At 35.2% G+C, this 21,971-nt stretch overlaps 1 protein-coding gene across 1 annotated transcript in view; it reads right to left on the bottom strand.

Moving 5' to 3' along the window:
- Positions 1 to 21,971, bottom strand: part of LOC114620355 (triadin-like) — a 117,993-nt gene that overhangs the window by 50,291 nt on the left and 45,731 nt on the right. Inside the window, exons 3-4 of the mRNA XM_028766462.1 lie at positions 3,734 to 3,895; positions 2,459 to 2,491 (exon numbers count right to left, since the gene is read on the bottom strand). Of these exons, the coding sequence (XP_028622295.1) occupies positions 2,459 to 2,491; positions 3,734 to 3,895 (195 nt within the window). The remainder of the gene's footprint in view (positions 1 to 2,458; positions 2,492 to 3,733; positions 3,896 to 21,971) is intronic.

Below are 21,971 nucleotides of genomic sequence, written 5' to 3'. Positions count from 1 at the left end.
GAAGAGGAAGAGGAAGAGGAAGAGGAAGAGGAAGAGGAAGAGGAAGAAGAAGAAGAAGAAGAAGAAGAAGAAGAAGAAGAAGAAGAAGATTCCTTCCCCACCACGCTGGGACACCCCCCACCCTGGTAGGGAGGAGGTGGTGAGAGAGCACCCTTTCAGAGGCCAAGGGGAAGGGGAAGGGGTGAAGAACTCTGGGAGGAGGTACTGGCAGGGGCAACATTTGGAATGTAAATAAATAAAATGATTAATTAAAAAATATAACAACCAAGTAATAACAATAATTTCTCATGATTTAGTAATTTGGAGACTATGGAATGTTTTGTAAAAGAACTAAATATGTTAAAACTGGGAAGTTGAAAATAAATACGTATCAAGCATACAAAGACATTAGGTACAACATGAAATGCCCTAAGCTGCTGTAACAACACTGACCACAAAATAGCATCCAAAAATTTTACCCATTTAATAGACTATTTAATAATTAATCCTACAACCTTGAGATTAGCTGACTGGAGTATTATTCCACATTAAATTAGAATTTCAAGATTTATCTATAAATGATAATGTGATAGAATTCTTTTATTTTGGTAAAACTAGAAACATAATGGCAAATAGAAATATAATTTTAAATGTCTTAAATGAGATCCCTTAGAAAGATGCGGGAAAGCAAAATAAAATATACTATGGTCTGGATTAAGTAAAGCAGAGGCTAAACAGTGAATATTTATGAGTTGGAAGTAATGTTAATTGAGAGCCATTTACACGAGTAAAAATCAATTGGCTCATGTCAGGGAGATTATCAGTCTAGGTTTCCAAAACAACCTCTGAATCTAAAGTCAATTATCTTCCACATTTTGAATATGGAATTCTTCAAAATGTTAGTAAATGTGATATACAATACCCTTAGATTGTCTTGACTGAAAGCTTTATATATGTTTTGAAATATATCCTAAACAATTACTGGGAAGATTATTGTTGATTTGTGGAATCGGGGCGCCAATGAGGTTCTTAGACCAGGAGATAATTTCACAAAGTTTGTTTTAAAACAATCACAAGGCGAAAGTCAAATCAGAAAGAAGAGACATTTTACTATATATATTTATATATATGACCTTAAGATACATTTTGTTATTCAATTTCTAAGAATAACTTTTCCAGTTGATTTTTCTCTCTCCACTTACAATTAAAATGGACATGTATATGACCTGTAATTTTCTTATCATTAATAGTTTATTAGCATAAAGCTTGACTATTCAATAGTTATTAAAATCTTATCAGCCTTGAAAAGACCGTATTTATGCCCTTAGGAAGTTTACATCTCAATCAGTTTCAAAGCCTGAACTTGATAACTAAATTCTGATTGGAATTTTTCAAAACTCATCCTCACTTTGACGTCAGAATAACTTTGTTCCTCCTCACAACACTTCATGAATACATTTGCTTCAGGATGGCTTAGCTACACTGGAACCTCAACCGCTCAATTCTTTTTTGTTATGATAGAAATCAAAACTTTAAATTTTTGCCACTAGTAGTGAAATGGCCACCTGCTCAGCTTGCTCAGCCTGCTCACCTACAATTAAGTCTGGGCTGGTTGTATTGATTACATTCAATCAGATTGTTGAAACTGTTCTGGTCTTTGGAAAGTAACTTCCCCTGATTAGATAACCAAAGAGTATTCTAATAGGCCTGCACATGAGCAACTTAACCGTTACAATAGAATCGAGCACTAGCTAGTTTTTACTCACACCAAGGGTACTTAGGTTTGTAGCTGTGGGTTTCCTCAACATTTCCAGAGATGTTTGATATCCTTGGTTGTAAATATCTTCAATCCTTTGAGCTACATGTTCCAAAGATGTACAAAATTTCCACAAAGCATACTACTCCTGAACTAAGACTAGTCACTAAAATCCTTTGCTTTCATGACAAGAGAGCATTCTACATCATACCCTAGGCAATATCTGGTTTGGGGGAATGACCAATACATACACTTAGTGATACGACTTTGCTCCAAGATTATATGTTCCATCCTCCAATGGCTATTATGTATCATTGTCATCACCAGGAATGCAAACTATTGACAGTAAAATCAGAAATACAACGAGACTTCATGCTTAAACTCAGTAAATCTGATAATACAAGTAAATATAAGGGGCACCATCAACTACTGGACTATTTTCACAGCTGTAGAATTCTCTGTCAGTCAGAGGTATATTGATAAAAGTATACAAATGGACTGCCAAAGCCCTTCATTAAAAATGCAGCTGAAAGACATTTGGATGAGCTCACTAGAAGAGGTATAGCAGCTATTTCTGATTATAAGCTTTACACACTCTTGTTAAAACAAACATCATTTTTACAAACATGTTAAGTGACAATACAAATGATAGACATTTAAGTTATACTCAAAATCAATTCGATAGAATACGAAAGAAAACGCTGAAAAATGAACCAAACTAACCTTTTCTTTTTAAAGGAGGTTCTTCTATTTCTCCTAAACCAAGGGAGGAAAAAAAGGTAAATTAGCATAACCTCTAGTGGGCATTTGATATTTACTCATGTTGTACTTATTTTTTCCCAAGCTATTGCTTTCTATAATCATGATTCTTGCTTTACTTTGCAACAGAAATTCCACAGTACATTCCCTGTTCAGACATGTTGACTTAAGATGGTTTCATTTTACAAATTCAATAAAATTATTGCAGTGCTCCAAGTTACTGCATTATAGCTCATATACCATATTAATTTCAATTTTCTCTCTTTATTGTGTACAAGACCAAAACAGAAATAAATTTCCAATATACTTACAAAAGGGTTCTTTTTTAAAGATTTATTTATTTTTATTTATATGAGTGAACTGCATCTGTCTTCAGCCACGCACTAAAAGAGTACATCAGATCTATGTGAGCCATCATGTGGTTGCTGGGAATTGAACTCAGGACCTCCAGCAGAGCAGTCACTGCCCTTAACCACTGAGCCATCTCTCCAGCCCATAAAAGGGGTTTTTAATAGCCAGAATTTTCTTGTTGGGTAAGACTGAATGGATAATCATGGATGACTAACAGTAGCCAATTTTTTTAAAACAATGTTATATAACAGATTGGATCACCATCTTTGTAAACCATCTAAATTTATACACAGCTTGTTCTTCCATTTACGTTTATTTATTAAATGTGAGCTGCTTATTTTTATAATACTTACAATGCATCTTTCCATTCTATATCTTAATTTGATTTCATCAATATATGCTTTAACTGGGCTTTTTAATGATTAGTTATCACCATTCTACTATTAATGTGGCTTACATGTACAAACAGATGATTGTTGGTTTTAATGTTTTTGTTTCAATCCTCCTAGAGATAAATGTGAAAAATAGCTACTCTGAATGAAATAACCATGTAAGGGGTAACCTATTGTGGTTTTATAGTCATTTATATTAAGACTTTCTGCTATAATTCCACTCTAGAAGCTTCACTTAATTTTGATAGCTTTTTCATAATGGCAGAAAAACTATAAGACTAAAGCCAAGCAGAGAGCAATTCACTCTATTTGGGAACTTATTAGAGTGAGTTTTGTACTCATAAGTATCTTCATGAGTTTTGTCTGTCCAGTTGCTCATTAGGGCTTAACCCTCAGCAAGTCAGTGTTAAAAGTGCACAATATCCTGTCATAGCTGTTAGACACAATCGTATATACAACTCTATATATGACAGATACAACTTTGCATCTTTGATACCTTTATCAATGTCCTCATCTGCGTCTTCATCGTCTTCATCACCTTCAGATGAGATGATGTCAGATAACAAAGAGAAAAAGCCATAGATCCAGTCTGTTGTTTCCTCCACAGCATCGTTTACTAGTTTTAGAGGATCTGAGCCAATCTTGGCAATGGAGCTTGCTAAAAGACATGGAAACAAAGGGGAAACTTCAGCAGTCATTACCTGAGAATCTAAGGAAATTTGTTTGCAAGACTATAAATATCTCTAGGCTACTATTTTGTACAGATATGTAAAATATATCCTGTTCTAGTGTATATATAAAGTAGTATATAAATATATTACATATATTAGTGTATATTATGAACTTATTTATATAAAACAGTATATAAATATATTATATATTACTTTTTACTGTATATATATGAGTATTAAAAATTATCATGTATTATATTTGCATATATATTACATGCACATAAATATACACATATGTATATATAGAGATAGATATATAGATATAACAAAGACAAGTGATTTAAAACATCTAGTATTAAATATTACAAAACTACCAAAAGGAAAATACTTTAGTAATGACTATAAGCTAAATGCATATGTGGAACAGCAAAACTTTGGAATAAGTTAAATAACATTTTTATTACATAAGTTTTAAAGTCACTGTGTTCTAGTTGTTTGGGAAGATTGAAACAGTTATTAGCCTATAGACTACTTTGCAGCATCATGGAGAAGATGACCATGTAAATCTTCAAATAAGAACTACAAAATTGACCAGAGTCATTATGTATGAATTAAGATTGATTATATATATATATATATATATATATATATATATATATATATATATATTCAGTAAAATATGGAAAACAATGGAAAAAACTTGGAGTTATATTGAGGTGACAATTTTGTCCAAATTGAACAAAGTTCATTAACTTTAACTATTTGGAAACTCTATCTTAAAATATTCAAACAGTAAACTCTTTACATTTAAACGCTTAGAAACTCCAATAAAAGAATTAGGTAAAACTGAAACCTATATATCATACTTTTGTTATGTGTTAGAAGATTTTCATATATAAGCACACTGGGGATTTACAAAATGTTCTGATTTTAGTAAAACGTATATGAAGACTGAAAAGTAGGCTTAACATCTGCTTGAGGGATGATGTCATAACACAGCACAAATTGCACCTGAGCTTCTCATGGCTGCTCTTCGAGAAGCCCAACAAGCAGTTCAAAGAGTCAGATGCAGATACTTACACCCAACCAATGGACAGAAGCTGGGGACTCCTAAGGTTTAATTAGGGAAAAGCTGGAAGAAGCTGAGGGCTGTCTCAACTAACCTGGACCTCTGAGATCTCTCAGACATTGATCCACAAATCAGACAGCATACAGCAGCTCATATGAGGCCTCTGACACATATGTAGTAGAGGACTGCCTGGTCTGATCCCAGTGAGAGAAGATGTACCTAACACTTAAGAGACCTGAGGCCCCAGGGAGTGGGGAGGTTTGGTAGGGTGGGGGTTAGGGGTGAAGACATCCTTTTGAAGATGAGGGAAGAGATATGGAATGAGAAACAGTCAGAGGGTGGACCTGGAGGGGGATAATGACTAAACTGTAAAAAAGATTAAAAGGAAAAAAAAAACCTACGGATAGGGAAAAAAAGTTTTAGAGCCATTGTTCTTTTAATTTTAAAAACTAGTTTTGTTTTCCAAGAAATCTTCTTTCTTTGATATATTTAAAAGTTCAGAATCAAATCAATGCTTTGTATCATCTAAAGGTTAAGTGTTCCAAAATCAGGCTTTTACTTTGAAGCAGATAGGAAGTCACTGGAAGATTTGAGTAGATTTGGTGCTGAAGATTAAAATGACCTCAGGGAACAAACAGGCAGATAGTGACAATCCAATTAAAATAATTTAGAAAGTGGATAGTCACGGAACCTCAAGACTGGCATGTCGTTTGCCACCAGATTCCTCGTATTTCAGTGGTACAGCTGATAGTCTATGTATAAACGCTTTCACTTCTGCTCTAGTGTGTGAGGGAGAAATAAGTAGATTGAACAAATGGAGACAGAGAATGGAAAGATACATTATAATTATTACAAAAATATGTATCTCATTGATATAGTTTTGTAATATTTTGCAAGTGACACTGGAGGTTTAGCAGTGATTCCTAGTGGGATGGGGAGACCTGAGGAGAAAGATCACTGGTTTTATTGTTGTTTGGTCTGAATTGCAGGAAGAATGGAATAGAAAAGGTACCAAGGTTTAGAATTTTATCTCTTTCACCCCAATTGATGCTTTGGTTTAACTACTTCAATCTAGTCTGTAAAAGAATATTTTTCTTGACTTTAGTAATTTGGCAGCACCCGAAAGATGGAAGATATCAAAAGCATGATGTTCAGTGAGGCCACAGAGAGAGAAGATTTGAGAAGACTTAGTACCTAGAAGGCACATTACATAGTACAAGGCACAGTACATTAGAAATGGGGAACAGGGAATCAACGGGGCTGGAGAATGACCAGGATAGTATGAAGTGCAAAAAGTAAAATAAAGAAATCATTTCAGAAAAAAACAGATTGTTTAAGAGGCAAATGATGTTCTCAGAGCTAGGTAAATGAAGACAGAATGGACAAACCATGAGAATAATATTTAGGATGTCCTCAGAGGCTTTCCACACACAACATCAGCAGAGAATGTTCAGGTCATTATGAGAGAAATTTGAAGGTAGTAGATACATTTTACTACCAATGATGAATAATAAGAGCTATTCAAACAATTAAAATCATAGTTTGTTTTCAGCGTTATGGATGAATACTTGAAAATGTTAATGATTCAGGTCCCACAGAGAGCAGAGAAAATGATGGGAGAGAAGAGACGTAGAGAAGGAATAGTACTGGGGTGGGGGGAGGCAGAGCACAAAGACTGCAGAATACTCTTAAGTTTGAAAAAAGTAACAGGCAGAAAAACTACCTGAACTTGTCATGGCCCTTGTGTCTCCATTCTTTCTAATTTATTTTCTTATATTCTTGTGTAGCTACATTATATCTACCAAAAATATTGGACTGAATGTTCAGATCAAAAGGAAAGAAAGTAAATTTTATAACTGCAATATAATAAAATTTATGCATTTTATCTATTTATTTAATTTATTGACAAATTAGTAAATGTATTTATTATATAATACATACTTTAGCAATAACAGTTTCCTTCTGGTTGAATAATGGGAGTTTTTCATATTGAATAGATTGAGACTACAATGGGAGTTTTTCATATTGAATAGACTGAGACTATTTTCTCATCCACCTTACTCTAATCGTTAACAATGAGATCTAAGAAAATAGTCATCAGCTTAATTATCCTTAGGATTGAACACACTAGAGGCATTTGGCACCTGTAAGGGTAAAATAGAGTCAAGTCAGGCAGTCTTCATTAAAGTAACATTGCTGACTTGACACCTTCTTATTTTCAATAATGAAGGTAGCTTATTAAAAAATTTAACACACATATTTAAGACAGACTGTAATATTGATAGTTTACAGACATCATATTCATACCATATTATAGTAACAATATTATACAACACAATTAAAATTCTTATTGGTGATCTTTACAAAGAGATGGTCTTGATTCAGGTGATAGAAGTACCAACTGGCCATTTCTTGTTGCCAAATGTCCAGTATCAGACGGAGTTACATACAATTGAGTTATTGGCCAAGGAGAGGTCTCATGAAAATCCTCTATAAAGCCCAGGCTGTTGCTAAAACAATAGATTGTTCTGCATAAACTGATGGTAGACCTCCAATACCCACACAACTCACTGAACATAGAGAAGTAGAGCTGGTGCCTACATAAAACCTCTCCTATGTTCTAGTGTCTTTGATATAGGAAGATATTCTGCAAGTTACCAAAAGGAGAAACATAAACAACAACCCAGACAAAAAAAAACCTTTAATTTATATGGTCTCTTCCTGCAAAATATACTAGGGCATTGGTGGCATAAAGCTTGTGAGAGTAACCAACTAATGTCTGATTTGGTTTCAGGCCAACTCCAGGAGATGCAACCCATACCTAATGCACATCACATGGGTGACCAAGAACCTGAGACTAGATAACACAGAGATAGAGGGTAAAATCAAATACTACTGGTCTTTAAAAATAGAGAAAATTACTAGTAAATGATTTCTAATGGTATTCTGCTATACTCAGATCAGTGGCTTATCCAGCCATTATAAGAGAAGCTTCCTCTTACAGAATATGAAAGCACATACAGAGACTCACAGACAAATATTACACAGAAACGAGAGACCTTGGATCACACAGCTATAAATAGGGTATGTCCATCAAATCTCTCCCATCAGAGCGCAGGGAACTTCATGAAAGAGGAGGTAGAACGAGTGTAAGAACCAGAGGAAATGGAGCGCACCAGGAAAAAAAGGTCCTCTAAATCAAATGAGCCAAGCTCATATGAATGAGCACAAGGCTTATGCAGGTATGCTTCAGGTCTTCTACACATTCAATTTAGTATTTTTGAAGAACTCCTGAGTGTGTGAATAAGTGAGTCCTCAATTCTTGTACCTTCTCTTGTGCTTTTTTTCCTTCTTTTGGTTTTCCAATGTCAATGGGATGTGGATTTTTTAAAAATCTGATTATATTTATTTTGCTATGGTTATTTTTTGGTATCTTTAAGAAACCTGTTATTTTTTAATGAGAGGCATAAAGATGTGGATCTTTACTGAGAGGAGGTGAGGAGAAACTGGGAGAAATAGATGGAGGGGAATACGGATATATTGGATAAGAAAAAAATCATTTAAATAATTGGAAAAAATGCATCTCATTATGAATGCCAAAAAATAAAAAAATAAAAAAGAGAAATAGTCCTGTAACTTAACTTTAAGTTCCTTCACACTTAATAATGAGGATTGTCACAAAAATTAATGCTTTAAAAACAATGATAACTTAATGGCATTCTAATTGATTTATATATATTCATTTTATATTTTTCTTGATAAGCCAATGAGGTGTATATGATTATTTTACTTCTTTTTTTAAATACTGTAAAACTGATGCACAAAGAGATTACATAGTAGAAAGTGATAGACATAGGCTTTGCACCTATGTTTAGACCTCCTGCCCAAGACCTATTATGTTATGTGGTATCAAACAAATCAAAACATGAATTCATAATCACTTTTGGTATAATTTTGGTTAGGCCTATTTTGTGAGGGGATTTCTTGCCGTTTAAAATAAAAACAGTATTTCATTCCACATGGATATGCCTCAGCTAATTCCAAAATGTTTGAAGGTATTAAATGACAAGTTTGGGAAAGGAATGATTAAACATGAAAATATATGAATCCATGATGATATGGTTGAGGCACAGTATAATACAGCATTGGTGTCACTGAACTAACAACACTTCATTTTATGATATAAAATGTTTCTTAGTTTTAAAATCAATTAAATTTTAATTTCAGTATATAATTTTAATTTGTAAGCTGCATCATCATAATCAGGGAATTGACATCATATCATGAAGGCCAGTTATTGGATAACATGGCTAGGAAATACAAATATTTTACAATAGTTTTTGTATCAAGCCTGGAAAATTTAAAACTGGCAATTAGTTCACAAAGATATAAAGAAGGTTCTTCAAGCATGTCACTGTACCCTAAATTCCAAAGCCTAGCTTTAGAAACTCAACTATCTTTCTTTGATGAAGTACCTAATAACCATGTCTGCCCATACCATCTTCAAACGACCATGCCTACCTATGATCACACAAATCCTTCACAAGCTTTCACTAAAGTAGGTTCTAATCCCACATCAAACAAGCAAGACTCAGGTCACAGAATCACAAACAAATGAATGTACAACACAGGATGCCTACTCATAAAGTCTTAAAGAAATGTTCTTTAAAAATCATCTAGAAGTACCCAAAGGTAAACCAGATAACTTTATAACAGTCATAAACTTCATCAAAGAGTTCAAAGAATTAAGCTCAATGAAATTAAAGGTGATAGCCTGAGTACTGTACAAGAAATATATGGTTAAATGAAAAGGCAAAGACAAATCAGAATATCAAAACTGACTTCAGCCAATGCATAGAACTATTGAAAAGAATTCAAGATGACTGTGGATGGAAAAACTCAGCAGATGGATTAGAAAACAGGCTTACTAGTAGAAGAATCAAGAAGACAGAACACTAGTGATTGAAGATAGAATAGGCAAATTGAGCTAGTTGAGCAAAGTATATTTTAAAAATTAAAAACAGAGCATGTACACTAAAAAAACACGCAGCAATCATGGCAACTATGAAACGTCTAAGAGAAAGAGACAATTAGCACACTCTGATTCCTAATGATCTTTAAACAAATTTAACAGTAGACATAACGAAGCACATAAAAGGCTTCCATAGTTAAAACATTAAACATATAAATAAAGTGTGGAAGACACTAGAAATGGAAAGATCTCCCATAATTAGAAATTAGTAAAAGTAATACTATGAAAAAAAAATTATCCTACCAAGAGAACTTTAGAATTTCAATGTAATTCCAATCAAAATCCCCACAATACTCTTCACTGCAGTAGAAAATAGCCTCATAAGTCTTGAATGAAACCACAGGATACTTCAGACATCTACCAAAATCCTGAGTTACAGCTCTGGGGGAGGGAAGGTCATTACTATACCAGATTTATATATATATATATATATATCTCAAAATGATAGTATTAAAAACAGTAAGGTAATGTCACAAAGACACACATGTCAATCGATAGACCAAAATAGAAAATCTAAAGATGAACACATTTAACTACAATCACCTGAAATTTGAAAAAAAAAAAAAGATTGTCAAAAATGTAGACTAGAAAAAAGCCAGCATCTTTGACTAATGATACTCAGAACACTAAGTGTTCAAGAATGAAACTATACCAATATTTATGACCCTGCTCAAAAATAAATGCAAATTGATCAAAAACTTCAATGTGAAATCTGAAATGCTGAAACATTAAAAAGAATACATAGGTAGAACCCGACAAGATATATGTGTAGCAAAGGAGTTTTTGGAAAGTGTTTCATTTGCTCAGGAATTAATGCCATTGATTGACAAACGAGACCTCATAAAACTCTTAAAGATTTTATATAGCAAAGGAAATAATCAATAGAGTGAAAGAGAATCCTTGCTAGTTAAATATTTGATAAAAGATTAATATGCAGAATATAGAAAGAACTAAAAATATATAGGATCAATACAACAAAAGGCTTAATTTAAAAATGGGCTATGATCTTATGCAAACTATAATTCCAAGGAACCAGAACAATGACCAAAATATCAAGATATTCTAAAATGTTATGGAGTGCCACTTATATCCTCAGGTAAAAACACAGAGGTACGATTCAAATTAAAGACTACTTTAGAGGAGGAAACTCATGTCGGTCTCTTACTTGTCTCTTAGCCAATTACTTGTCACTGGCAAGGTCTTTGAACTTAGAGGAGACCTAAATAACCAATTTCCTAATCCAGTATATCCCTCACTACATTCTAGATACTTATTCTTATAACTACGTCTAGGTGAGAGAAATTTTATCATTATGGCTTGAGGGAAAATTTTAGCTAACAGATATAGCTGTGCCAGCTACTCATACAACTTGACTAAGGTTAGAGTCCTCAGAAAAAAGGAAACCTCAATTGACAAAATCCCTCCATAAGATCCCGCTGTGGGTAACCCTTTAGAGCATTTTCTTAATTATCAATTAATAGGGGAAAGGTCCAGAGCATCGTGGGTGTGGCTATCCCAGGTGCTGGTGGTCCTGAGTTCTCTAACAAAACAAGCTGAGAAACCCATGATGACCAAGCCAATAAGCAGCGCCCTTGCATGGCTTATGATCAGCTCCTGCCTCCAGGTTCTAGCCCTATTTAAATTACTGCCCTGACTTTCTTCATTGACAAACTAATAAATAGAAGTGTAAGACAAATAAACCTTTTCCTCCCCAACTTGCTTTTGGTCATGGTGTTTCATTACACCAGTAGTTAACTATGACAATGGCAGTAGCAATACTCAGATAACAAAATAAATTTTGCTTCTCTGCCTAAGAATTCACTAGACCAGAATGGAGGATGATGGGATATTAGACAGAATCCAGTGTTATTTATATATCTTATTCTATAAAAGTTGTCTTATGTTTTACTTGGTCTTCTAAATTTGATATTAGGTGGCCAGGCATTCTTAATAGTACATTGTGGCTAGATTAGAGGAAGTTATGGTTAATATAGAAGAAGCAAATATGTAATTAAAAATAGGATGATAAAAAAGAGAAGACAGTAGATGAAAAATATGTTTAAAAGAGACTAGAGTAGAACACACACAATGAACCCTATATGCCAAAATAGAAAAACAACTAGGAAGTTTTCAAATACAAACAAAAGTGGATTGAATATTATATACAACCATTTAGGTTCCCAGAATATCATTTCAAATATGAGTAGAAAAGCAAGATGACAATGCATAAAAGATAACGGTTGTCCTATTTGGATTTGATTTTATATAATTCACAAAGTCTATGAGAGGTTTAGATGTCTGTATGAGAACTAGAGGGAAGAAAGATGGGAGAGGACAATTTCACCTTGCAAGGGATGAGATGAAATTCATGACCATAAACTGTAATTTGCCCTACTTCTGAGACCTTCAAGTCTGCATGTTGCATGTAGCTTTTGCTACCCTACCTAAGCTCCGGGAACAAGACACCCAACCAGCCCCCACCCTGCTTCCCTTGAATCCAAAGATAAAAGACACAGACACACATGTTGTTCATTTTCAACTTACCTTCTTGGCACAATTCTGGGCACTATTAAACTCCTGTGGCTAATGTGCCCTTATCAATACTCTTAGCTCCGGTCCTCCTACCTGCTTTAACTGCTCAGTTACACCTAGTCCCTGCTAAACAATTGCAACCTCCTGCCTGTAGGAATTCTTCCCTATTCCATCTGCCCAGCAATTGGCCCATGGCTTCTTTGCTGACAGATAGAGAACCAATTGAGAAACAGGAACTTGAACATCAGAATCACCTCTGCATCTGCATGCTTATAATGCTGATAATTCTCAGGATACGCTTCTGTCTCTCTCTTCATGAGCTAAACACACACCTTACCCAGGAGTGGGAGAAGCCAATAGAAAATGTAGTGAGCATTCATTTTTGTCAAGCATGAAAGTCAGGAGATGAATAATAACGTGTTCCTGCAATGACCTTCTTTGCTTTTTGTTTTTTATCCTCTTGGAAACGGGGTTGGGGGTTGGGGGCTTACAGGGAGGGACGTATGGGATGAGGAATAGCCAGAGGGCAAACTGGGAGGGAGATAGCAACTGGACTGTAAAAATATTTTTCAAGACACCAAGACTTATTGAACATTTTAACTTCATCATTAAAATTATCCACTTGGGGTTTAGCATTTATCTCACTGATAAAACAACTTACCTCATATGTATCCACTATAATGGATTTCTAATGGCTAAAATTTCACTCCTATGCTTGCCTCCCGCCTTTCAGATTTGGCATTTTCTTCCTTTCACTCACACTTTGCCTAAGCTAGGCAAGAGAAAGAATTCTAAATATCTGTCTCTACCTGTTGAAAGTGACTCTTCTGGATTCCAGGGAATGTCAACAAATACTAATTTTAGGGTTTTTTTTTCCTTTAAAATCTCATCTCCTTTTTTATAATATATCAAATATTCAAACACAAATCATAGGTATTAAGTCTTACTCCCAGATCCTTATTCACATAGATACAGAAGCTTAACCCTGTTCCAGAGGGTGTCCACGGTTGATCTCCAGCCCAGCTGGGGACAGGGCATGAGAAGGGAGGGTCCACTGCTGCCTCTGCCACAGTCTCTGCTGTCCGTAGATCTCTGGCCCAGCCTGGTTTGGGAGGTCTGGGCCAAGGAGACAGAGTGTGAACTGGAAGGGGGAATTGATTCAGCTGCCTCCGCTGCTGCCTCTGCCCGACAGGTTACTACCAGGTGATACACCCCTCTCTCCATGCTGAGCTGGTCAGGGCTGTGCCATTGAGGCATTGGCTAGCTAGCAGGGAGGGGAGGGTCCCAAAAAATGTTTCTGGAGCGCAGATCTCTTCCCAGGTGTTACAGCTCTAGAGTTACAGCTCTTGCAACAGAAACTCTCAGACAATGGGATGATTCTCCCATACCTTTACTTCTCCTGAATAGGGACCTTATATACAGTTTTGGGGTAGGTTAGGGTCTGGCAGCAGATAACCCCTATTGGCTTGGTCTGAGAGCTTGGAGATGCCTCATCTACATGTGGGAGAGCCTGAGGCACTATTCCTATGTGACTGATGGCCATAGACCTCTTTGTGGGAGGGGCTGTAGGGGGCTGAGACTGAGTGAAATGAGCCAGGAGCCAGGAGCCACACGCAATGGAACACCTTCCATCCCATCAGAGTCTGGGGTTCGAGGCCTGTGCTCGAATAGGCACCCAGCTGCTTCTCACAGCCAACTGCCCCACAAAGAAGATAATATGATTTAAAATTCGTTTTTTTTTATTTATTTATTATATATGAATACACTGTAGCTGTCTTCAGACACACCAGAAGCACCAAAAGAGGGCATCAGATCTCATTACAGATGGTTGTGAGCCACCATGTGGTTGCTGGGATTTGAACTCAGGACCTCTGGAAGTGCAGTCAGTGCTCTTAACCACTGAGCCATCTCTCCAGCCCCAATATGATTTAAATTGATTAATTTAAATATGACTCCAAATATTAGGGACTATTTTTTGTATATTTTTAATTATAAAAAGTAAGGCCCTTAGGTCCAAACTACATAATTACACACTAAGAAATAAGAAATGCACACAAGGCTAAACAAAACAAAACAAAACCCAAAGCACTGTTGCAAGTCTATTCATCTCTCTTCTGTTTTCCTCCTCTATTTACTTTAATTTGTTATGTCATATACATATTCATATTTAAAGGAACAGGGTTAGAAATTAAATAAAGAAACAATAAATTAAGTATTTTAATAGAGAAGACATGGGTATTTTACCTCTACAATTAAAACTCTCTCAGTTTTATATTACCTATGCACCTTCACTCTTAACTTTAGCCATTTGGCACTGCTGAAATAGAAACCCAGTGATCTTCTGTTATCACTCAACTGATCCCTTTGAGGCAATGAGGAACATTGTCGTGTGCAAATAGAAATGTGAATGAAAGTGCATTTCATCTTTGCTTTCCACTTACAGCAAACTATGCTGCAAATATTTAAGCCTAAGATAGACCAGCTAACTCAATCTAGATCCAGTCCAAATAAAGGACTTACTATATTTCAATCAAAGGCATAAACAAGGGTTGAGTTCCTTTACTTATGCCATGAACACTAGGGATTATATTTTACTTTAAAAAATAAGCAGGTAAATATGTGATACTTTTACTAATGGAAAATAAGTATCTTTCTTTTTACAGCCTTTACAGCTCATCATTTTGGGAGATTCAAGGAAGGATGCAACTATTGACACTCAGAAAAATCATACTCCAAAGTATGGTATTTTGGAATATTTAAAATTGCTATTCTTTCTCCAATTCCATTTTGCTCAATGAAGGATTCTTTACAAACTAGAATTCCTCTCTGCAGGGTGGGTTCTGACTAGACTCTGTAAAGAAAGCTTTTGCAAAAACCTCCCCTATAAATATTGTCATCTTCATGTTTAGGTGTGTGAGCAGGGGTCATATACAACTCATATTGTCTGATGGTAAGACATAGACTTTTATTATAGATAGCATTCATCATCTCAAAGGAAAGAATGATGTGAACAGAGAGCCAGAAGTAAACGCAAGGGACCTCCCTATTGCCTTTCCTAGTCTTTCCTTGCTAGCTTGGTATCGCTCCTTCTAACACTTTTTTTTTTTAAATCCTTTTAGGGTTAAACATCTCTTTTAACATCCTTTTTAGGATGGTCTTTTGTCATGATACCAAAGCATGATATTTTGTTTTCGTGAGCCTTTGAGTCTTCAGCTTTGTAGGTTTCTAGGTCTTATGAATTTTTATTTAAAGAAATTCCTTCTGTTTTTCTATGCTGACACTATTTCTGATTATAGGAATGTCTGATATGGCCATCATGTTCATGCCTTCTGCACCTTTGCTATACATAGAATAGCCTTTGTAGGATATATAAAAAAAAAAAGAAAAAAACCAAATATTTGTACATTTATAGTTTTGTGTTTCCTTGTTGCCAAGCTAGCATGACACAAAGTTAATTTCTTCAAGCATAAAGGGATCTAAAACACCATTCTAATTAAACAAAATTTAAGTTATTCTATAAAATGCAAAGATAACAGTTGCTCTCATTTGTGGGGCTTAGAGTTTATAGAAGTATAAAACCATATGGGTACTCCTGACATGAAAGTAGAATCCTAACAAAAGGGAAAAGGGAGTGGAAGAAGGAAACTATAAAATGAGGGTAGTAAGATATGAGTATTTATTTTCACAGTACATTATATACTTACATTATAGTCTTATATAACAGTATAAAATAAAATAATTTGAAATATGTTTCTATTGAATGATTTAGTTAAACAAACAAGAGATAGTTAGATAAGCACATCTTCTTAAGATGTGTTTAATTATGGAGTGTGTGTGTGTGTCTGTGTGTGTGTGTGTGTGTGTAAGAGAGACAGAGAAAGATTCAGACAGACAGACAGACAGACAGACAGACAGAAAGAGACAGAGACATGTAGTCAGAAGAGAAAAAGCAGTTTTTGTGGAGTCCCTAAGAGAATGTCTGATTCCCTAAGAGCTAGAGTTGTTGGGAATTGGGAGCCATCCAATGTGGATGAACTCTTCTGGTCCTGTGCAAGAGCCATAAATTCTGAAGTGCTTTCAACTACTAATCCATATTTTAAACATCTAGATTAGCATATCTTGACAATGGAAATCTCTGCACTTTTTCATATGCATTCACTTAATCAAATTAAACTTTAACGTTGGAATTATTGACTTATTTCTTATTCTCTTTAGCTAGTCTATTATTTAATATTAGATAAGAAAACGGTTTCATTTTGTCATATGAAAACATAGTATATTTTACCATAAGTTATGTGTTCATTATATCACATGATTGAAGAAAATATTTGGGAATGACTATAATACTTCTGCAACATCGTACTCATTGGATATCTTTTACATGATTACTAGAATTATGCATGCTCACAGGTTAGTTGAAATTTTAAACTCATGTAATTAGCTCATATTTTTAAAATATTTCTATTCATATTTTGATGCATAAAACATATTCAAGATCAATAATATTCGATTTAAATAATACCAACTATAATTTCTCTAATCATAACTATCTGCAACTCAGAACTCTAAATGTCATCTAAGTATTAGCTTATTCAATGCACACAACACTTGAAATGGCTACCACTGTAACCTATGAATGACAGAACTGAAATACGTAGAATTAATTTGACCAAGACATCATCTGCCAGTTAATGAGATAAAGATTTGAATCCATCCCAAAGTTGGCTGTCATCTTCACTTTGGTCTGTAAGTCATTAATATTATTGTTCGGTGTTTGATTTATGGTTAGTCCTTTGCCTACTTACTACCTTAGTTTCTTTTTTCTTCTGCTATGACATAAATAATCCAAGAAAGAATAAATTTATTTCAGCTCTAAGGTCAAATTTACAGTCCATTATAACAGCAAATCAAAGAGCCAGGAGTTTGAAGCCACTGGCCACATTGCATCCATATTCAGAAACAAAGAGTGATAAGTAAAGGCTGTGTTTGACTCCTTTTCCATACATAGAGTCTATGGTTTTTACTAGGGTATGGTGACACGGTGGTTGGATCTTTCACCTCAATTCATGAAATCAAGATAATCACCCACTTGTGTGGCCAGAGGCAACTCTTCAATGTAATTCTCAATTTTGTGAATGAACACTAACCATTACACCTGTTTTGTTTGATTGGACAAATTAGAAAACAACTATAGTTTTAAGTATATAAATTTTTTTGAACAATATGTGTCAAGAAGAAAGGAATTAGAACAAAAACATTAAAATGAACATGAAAATCCTTATTGAAAGTTCATGATCTAATCTTGGAAATTGTTTTAAATATATTTTTATAACATGAATACTACCAATGTTAATATAATTATACACATATGCAAGCTAACCATAAGAAAGAGAAAAGACCATAAATTAATAAAATGAAAGATTAAAACAGAGACTATTACAACAGATAGTAATAAAACAGAGGTGTGTTAAGGGATAATTTGAAAGTCTATATTCCAAAAGAATGGAAAAATATAAGAGAAATTAATATATTTATAGGCACTTCTGTCTATCAAAATCAAATGAAGATGCTATAAACAACTTAAAGAGATCTACAAGGATCAATGATATACAAGTAGTAAAGCCTTCCAACTAAAAATATCCCAGGAGAGAATAGATTCAATGATAATTTCTACCAGAGCTTTAAAGATGGAATAAAATTACTATTCTTCAAAATAGTCTATCAAATAGATTTGGAATAATACTATCTGTCAGGAGCCATTATGGGAAAAGCTAATTACTAGCAGGTGATCACCCTGAAATGGCTTACCTTGATTACGATCTAATCTGTGACAGGTGTGTCTTTATTGGCACGGCTATAAGAGATTCATTTTAGGAAAGATTCCTGCTATTAATATGCTTTTTCTATTATTATTAAACATATATAACAATCACTAAGCAATAGCACACCCCTTTGGAGCAGATCTCTGCAGATCCACGAAGATGTACTGTCTCGTAGTGATGCTATATAGATAAATAGATGACTTCTTAAGTCTTAATGATGATCCTACAAGAATTCCTAAAATTATATCAATGGTTATTAAGCTCTTTTATAAGGGGACTGCTATTAGGTCCTTTTCTGATAGTCAAAACTGTGATGAGAACTCTGGCAGTCTCCCAAGTGTCACCAGTTAATTGCTCTTAGTAACCAGACTTTCTCCTACTCAGAGTACTTACAAGAGGTTGTAAAACAATTAACCCATGGTCATAAAAAGAGAACTAATGATTTATTATAGGTGCTAGGACAGAAGATGAAATATTGCCTGGGTTTGTCTATACAAAACTTTACTAATAACTTAGTAGTAGTTTTAAACCTTCAGTGAACCTGTAGAACTAGACAGGTGTTGGATGTTTAGTCAGATAATTACTCTTAATGGATATGCATGTAAACGTTCCCTATTGTAAACTTCTATTTCAATTTGTGATTTAATTTTTGGTGTGAACTTGTGATGAACTTTGTAACATGTGACTATATATTCTGAAAGATGTATAAATACAGAGGACAAAAAGATGAGAAGGAGATAGGACAAAACTTTTTGCCTTTCCCCACTTAGAGTAGTATATAGAATAGAATGTTTACCTTTCCCCAGATAGAATAGAATTTTTCCCTTTCCCTGCTAAGGATCCTTCTGCTTTTCCCCTTAGATACCTTTCATAGGAAACTTTTTAAAACTTAGTAATAAACGTTATAACTACTTTTGCAAGTGTCCTTTTCTTCCTGCAACTTCAGACTAGCAGGGGAAAGTTAGAGCCCAGCAGTTCCTGCTGAGATAGAACAAAGGCCACATCACTTAAACGTCTGCTGTTAGGCTACAGGTGTTAATCATCTAAGCCAGCAGTCTTTTAACCTCAGAAGGAGTAGGAAAGTTTTAGGAATTTTTAGAAGTTACCACCAGCATTACAGTACAGCTAGAGAGCTAGAAAGCCCTGAGAATCTCAGACTTTAAAGCCATCACCAGAGTCCTACTCTGTGCCCCCACCCCTACTTTGTCCAGGCTGGAAGGCTCACAGCAACTACCAAACATATCTCAATGCAACAAAAGCTATACGTAGAAAATCTATCACCAGCATTATGTGAAATAGATATCTAAAATATTTATTTCAAAATCAAGAATGGGACAAGCATACCTCCCTGTCTCTACAGTTTTTAAATATAGAATTTGAAGTCTAGCCTGAGAATTTATGCAAAATACAAAAAATAGAAGAGATTTAGTTAGCAAAGAGGGAGGCCAAATTAGCTCTATCTTGTAGAGGATATGGTCCTACACTCAAAAAAAAAAACACATCAAAACTCCTTTTAATAAAACCATCTTAGTTGTACAACCACTCTGGAAATCAATCTGGAGATTCCTCAAAAAATTTGAAATAGATCTACCTGAAGACTCAGGTATACCACTCTTGGGCATATATCCAAAAGATTCCCCACAATATCACAGGGACACATGATCCACTATGTTCATAGCAGTCTTGTTTGTCATGGCTAAAAGCCGGAAACAACCCAGATGTCCCACAATGGAAGAATGGATACAGAAAATATGGTTCATCTACTTCATCAAGGGAATGCTATCCAGCTATTAAGAATGAGGACATCATGAGTTTTGCAGGCAAATGGACGGAACTAGAAAATATCATCCTGAGTGAGGTAACTCAGACCCAAAAGGACATGCATGGTATGTAGTCACTAATAAGTATATATTAACCAAAAAAGTACAGATACCTTGGATACAATGCACAGAACCCAAAAAGATTAACAAGCAGAAGGGCCGAAATGATGATGTTTCACTCCCACTTGGAAGGGAGAAGAAACCAATCAATAATCATGAGAGGCAGAGAGAGAGAGGGACCTGGGTGGTGGGGTAAGGGGAACATGATCAGGTATTGGGAGTGGATGGAATACAGGAAAGAAGCCCTGAGGGCCAGCATAATGAATGATAATATGCAACTTTGAGGGGTTGGAGGTTGGGGGATCTTCTAAAGTTACCAGAGACCTGGGAGATGAGAGACTCTCAGGATTAAAAGGGAGGGATATTAGATGAAATCACCAACAGTGGAGAAAGGGAACTTGTAAAGTCTACCTCCAGTAGAAAGGGCGTCAAGTAGAGGGATGCTGTTGCCGTCCCACAGCTAAAAACTCTGACTCAGAACTGTTCCTGTCTAAAAGAACTGCAGGGACAAAAATGAAGAGGCTGGGAGAAAGGCAGTCCAGTGACAAGCCCAACTTGGGATCCATCTCAAGGGGAAGCTCCAAGGCCTGGCACTATTATTGATGCTATGGTGTGTTTACAGAGAGGAGCCTAGTATGGCTGTCTTCTGACAGGCCTAACAAGGAGCTGACAAAGACAGAAGCAGATACTTATACCCAACCATTGGACTGAAGTCAGGGACCCCTTTCATTGAATTAGGGAAAGGCAGGAAAAAGCTAAGGAAGAAGGCAACCTTGTAGGAAGACCAGCAGTCTCAACTAACCCCCAAGATCTCTTAGGCACTGAGTCACCAACCAGGCATCATACAAGAGCTGGTTCGAGGCCTCTGACAGCAGAGGACAGGCTGATGAGTCCTCAGTGGGAGAAGACTTAACCCTGGAGAGACTTGAGGCCCCAGAAAGTGAGGGGTCCTGGCAGTTGGATGGGGGAGGGGAGGTAGGGGGCATTCTCTTGGAGATAGGGGGAGAAGTCATGAGATGAGAAAATGTGGGATGACAGACTGGGAGCTGGGCAACGACTGAATTGTAAAGAAATAAAAGTAATCATAATAATAAAATGTTAAGAATACTATCAACGTTAATTATTGACTCCACAAATGTTTGTGTATTTGTTGATCACGAGTTCATATGCCAAGTGTATCTGAAGACTTCTGGTTCAGAACGATGTTTTCATTGATCGACCGTATTTTTTTGAGATTCTAGTTAACAAAAAATAGATTTATTGAAATGCTAAATTATAAATGTTAATAGTTATGTTATGACACAAATCTCTTTCACTCAACATATGTTTTAGTTATGGCTTATTATTAATTAGTTATTAATGAGATAAACACCATGACCAAAGGAGGGGGGAACACCCTCTTAGAGTTAATAAACATCTTCAGCATAGTAGTAAGATACAAAGTCAGCATAAAAAATAATCAACGGCTTCTCTCCATACCAATAACAAATATGATAATAAAAAATTTTTAAAAACCCACTCTATTCACAGTTACCTAATGTGTTACCTAAGAATAAATCTAAGAAAAAAGGTAAAAACCCTACCAAGCAAAATTTAGAACAGAGAAATGCTTTCCTATGCACAGCTGCAAATAGATAGGCAGGTATGTAGAAAAATAGATAGGTAGGTAGGTGATAGATACCTAGATAGATAGATAGATAGATAGATAGATAGATAGATAGATATAGA

The sequence above is a fragment of the Grammomys surdaster genome, unplaced genomic scaffold (genome assembly GCF_004785775.1).
Source record: "Grammomys surdaster isolate TR1022 unplaced genomic scaffold, NIH_TR_1.0 168, whole genome shotgun sequence".
Taxonomy (NCBI): Eukaryota; Metazoa; Chordata; class Mammalia; order Rodentia; family Muridae; genus Grammomys; species Grammomys surdaster.
Note: the sequence above shows the minus strand (reverse complement) of the source record. Positions and strands in the feature narration are given on the sequence as shown.